At 40.6% G+C, this 3,984-nt stretch overlaps 1 protein-coding gene across 1 annotated transcript; it reads right to left on the bottom strand.

The window, feature by feature from the left end:
* Positions 1–1,413: 1,413 nt before the first annotated feature.
* Positions 1,414–2,950, bottom strand: LOC148877266 (uncharacterized). Its single transcript, XM_088943651.1, has one exon. It carries the CDS (start codon positions 2,700–2,702, stop codon positions 1,512–1,514), a length of 1,191 nt encoding a protein of 396 aa, XP_088799777.1. The 5' UTR covers positions 2,703–2,950; the 3' UTR covers positions 1,414–1,511.
* Positions 2,951–3,984: the final 1,034 nt, after the last annotated feature.

The raw sequence follows: 3,984 nt of genomic DNA, 5'->3' as shown, positions 1-3,984 counted from the left end.
CTTGTAACTGGCTTTATTGGATTGTCTTCTCTATGTATCTCCATGGATAGGCATCTGTAGTAGAAAAAAGAAAAGGCTTCCCATAATGAAACAAGGACATTAAAAACCTTACTTGTAGCTGTGAGAGCTTAGAAAAGTCATGGATATTACGGTAACCAATGGAATTCGATTTCCACACAACTATAAAAACAGATCAGACTACCATTTTTTATCGTCGAGTTTGATTTATCTTATACAAATTTTGTGTTAATAGCGTTTAGAGCTGCCATAATTTGGTTATGAGGAAAAGTCATATAAATGCCAAGCACGATTTTTTACAAGACAGGTTTGCTTTGAAATTTTGAAGAATTAGGAATGGCAAAAAAGACCTTTTGGATAATTCAGTTAAGTAGGGAAAAGGCCTTAGTCTATTTTGAAAAAGAAAGGATAGGTTTTAGTATTTATGAGAAATAGGAAGGAAAGTTTAATTACTTGTTTGGTGTGTTTTTTTTATGTGATCTTTAAGATGTTTATAAGTTGGGTAGACCGATTTTCGGTCTATTTCCATTTGATTTACAGTAGATTTAGCTGTCAAAAGCTGAAACTTTAAAAAGTACAAAAAACCCATTTTGAGCGTTTTTCACATTCAAGACGTACATCTACCAAATTAACTTCGGCCTGCTAAAAGTTCAATAAAACTGTCAAAACTACCAGAAAATCCTCCAAAAAAAATGCACCAAACTGGCTTTTACCCTAAATTAAATTAATCTCTCTTTAGGCTAGTAATGGCTATTAACAACTTGCAATACCAGCTGGGGTCTCCTAATAAAACACGTACCAAAATCCTTTTAGCAGGATGACCCACCATAAAATGGGACCCTCTATAAATGCGATGTACGACGTACGATGTCGGATAAAGTTGGAAGGACGTTGCAACGTATTTTATTGACAGTAGATTCGAGCTCGATTACCTGTCCACAAGGTAAATGGGCATGTGGAGGGGGGGAAGGACAATTCTATTGGCAAATTGACAAATTCCATCCGAGATCGAATCGTCGACTGTTCCCTAACTTCTAAGCCAATCACCATACACCCCGCTATCCATGCACGTGGGTCCCGCAGGTCAAGCTGATTTGACAGGTGGAAGCTATAGCCGGTACATGTTAATTAAGAAAATCATACTACTCCTTGTTTCTACACTAGTAACCGGTGGCATTTTGAAGGTCCCTGGTCCCTCACGAAACGAATCCTGAAGACCCAGTTACCCAAACACCCTTCTTGTCTTGTTACTTGTTAGAAATTTGTATTTTGTTGCATAACGGTTAACCAATTACATTTGCATTTAATTAGGAGGATTCAGACACATTCCACTCCGTCTCTCTTTCTTTTCTATATACAAACCCTTTTGTTTTGACTTATGAGTAAAACAGGCTATTAACATCATTAATATCGTTATTAACCATATAATCTTACATTTAAGCATTAAAATTTAGAAAAATAAAAAGCAAAGGCAAAAAGGAAAGTATTTACTCCTAAGACCACGAACCAACAGACCTTGGTTTTCCACCGTACGCTTGACGGCACATTGAAGGAGATTTCTGTAAAGGCAAGCATAGCTGAGACGAGTTCGGACAACTTTCCAGACAGTTATCTCCAAAACTACCCGACAGTGTAGACCCACCGGCACCGGAGAAGAACCTATCGGGCACCTTTCCGTTAAGGAAATTACCGTCGAGAAACAACCTTCTCAGCGACAGCTTCTTACCATACTCCAGAGGGATCGGTCCACGAAACCTATTATGCCGAAGCGAGAGAGATGACAGCAGAGGAAAACTAGCAAAGTTTACGGGCAAGTACCCTTCGAGGCTATTGAACCCCAAATCGACGGCCACCAGGTTGCTATCCTTGTTGGAAGGCTTCCAAATCTCGAGGCGTGTGAAACTGTTGTTAGACAGATCCACCTGTTGCAGGGACGGCAGTAAGAAAAACCAACTATTAAGTACTCCACTAAACATGTTAGCACCGAGCTCGACCACCTCTAACTGGCTTGACCCTTGGAACGAGGATTGCAAAAGAGACCCGGATAAAAAATTGGCCCTAATAGCCAGCTCCACTAGATTGGGTGGTAGTTTGGGTAGAGAACCAGTGAGCTTGTTGAAGCTGAGATCGATGGTTCTCACGTTGGAGAGGGAATTCATGGTTTGGGGGAGGGTCCCCGCGAGGGCGTTGTGGGAGATATCTAAGGAATTGAGAGATGTGAGACGGGTTAATGAGGGAGGGAAGGGGCCAGAGAATGAGTTGGAACTCAAGCTCAAGGTCTGTAGTTTGGTGAGAGAAGAGAGGGAAGAGGGAATTGAACCGTAGAAGGAATTGTCGGAGATGTCAAGGTGGATTAACTGGGTGAGGGTGGAGAGTTGAGGAGAGAGAGTGCCAGAGTAACCAGCAGGGTCGAGGACGAGTGCTGTGACTCGGGTGTTGTCGGAATTGCAGGTGATGCCACAGATGAAGTAGGAGCGGCGAGGGAGAGAGCAAGGGTCGATGGAGAAATTCCAGGAAGCGAGACATGACCAGGGAGAAATGGTGGCTGGCTTTATTGCGTTCTTGAATGCTTTGAGTGCAGAGGTATCGGAGGGCAGGGTGAGTGCTCGGAGGGGTGACAAAAGTGCAGAGAGACAAAATAGAGAAAGAAGAAGAATGGTCATGGCTAGCGGTGAAATATGCATTATGCAGAGGCTAGTCTCTTCCCCGTAGGTTCTTAATAATTAATCTGTCAAGTGAAGAAAATAAATGAAAGAAAGAGAAAAGGATATCTTCTTCACTGACTCTGTAGTCTGTACTGGTGGCCGGTCTCTCTCCTCGTTTCGTTTCTAATAACTTTCTAAAGTTTCTATGCCCATGAGAGTAGTAGTATAAAGTGATTAAGCGAGAGCTGGGAATTTGGGACTAGGGAGTAGTTTGGATGAGCTGGAAACGACTTAGGAGGGTGAGAGATTCCGATTTTCACTTAAGTCAGAGGCTAATAGGCTATCTCATCAATCATCATCAAACAGGCGGTCTGTCCGTCTGTCTGACTGTCTCCCACAATTGACACACTTTACTCGTCACGAGACGTATGTAACTATTATGTATTACGTACGTAGCGTATGAATGATCACTGAACTCAAACCACCCGTAATCGCATGATTAATGATTCCCATCGATTTGGGGTGGACTGCTCGCCTCCATGAAACAAATACTATTCTGAAATCGTTCTCTAAAAGCCAGCCATTTTTACTATGTACGTAGCATAAAATCATACTTACATCGTTAGACAACATAAACCATGTAAATTTGAGATAATTTTATTGGTTGATTGAAATTTTTGCTAGTATTATTATTATTTACGACAAATGATGAGCTTCACTAAATTGGGTTATTTCTCTCTTGGGTGATGATTGATGTGGATAGATTTGCTGTAATGGGTGTCTTTGGTGTGTCCAAAGAAATCTGATTTCAAGTCAGATACACACGATGCAAAATTCTGAATTCCAACCCCTCTTATTGTTAGCCCTTTCCCCTATAAATCACATTTTGACTGTGAATTTAGCATCAATTCATGATCAAGATGCATTTCCTTTATATTTTGGGCTATAAAATTCTGATCTGGGTTGATTGGTCATTCTCCTAATTTTATTGTTTGAGTTGAAAATGCTAAAGATTGAAATCTTAGTATGCATAATGGTGGAGACTCCTTGTTTGACATATGATGATTCGGATGTGAGCTTTTGATTTTCGAATCTTGCTTGATTTGATGGGATGTATTTTTTAGGCCGCTCTTTTCATTTCTCCCATTGAATTTGATCGAGAGTTATTGGAGATAGTACTCTGATATAGGATTACGGGAATTTTAAGATTTTTGAAACAGAACAAACGGGGACATTTTAATAAACAGGAGAGTTTTGAGAGTCTATTTTCTGAATACATATGGAGCTTGAAGAATCAATTGTAAATGGTGAGGCAGGGGAA

The sequence above is a fragment of the Nelumbo lutea genome, chromosome 1 (assembly GCF_056320005.1).
Source record: "Nelumbo lutea isolate HS-2025 chromosome 1, American lotus-T2T, whole genome shotgun sequence".
NCBI classification, from domain to species: domain Eukaryota; kingdom Viridiplantae; phylum Streptophyta; class Magnoliopsida; order Proteales; family Nelumbonaceae; genus Nelumbo; species Nelumbo lutea.
Note: the sequence above shows the minus strand (reverse complement) of the source record. Positions and strands in the feature narration are given on the sequence as shown.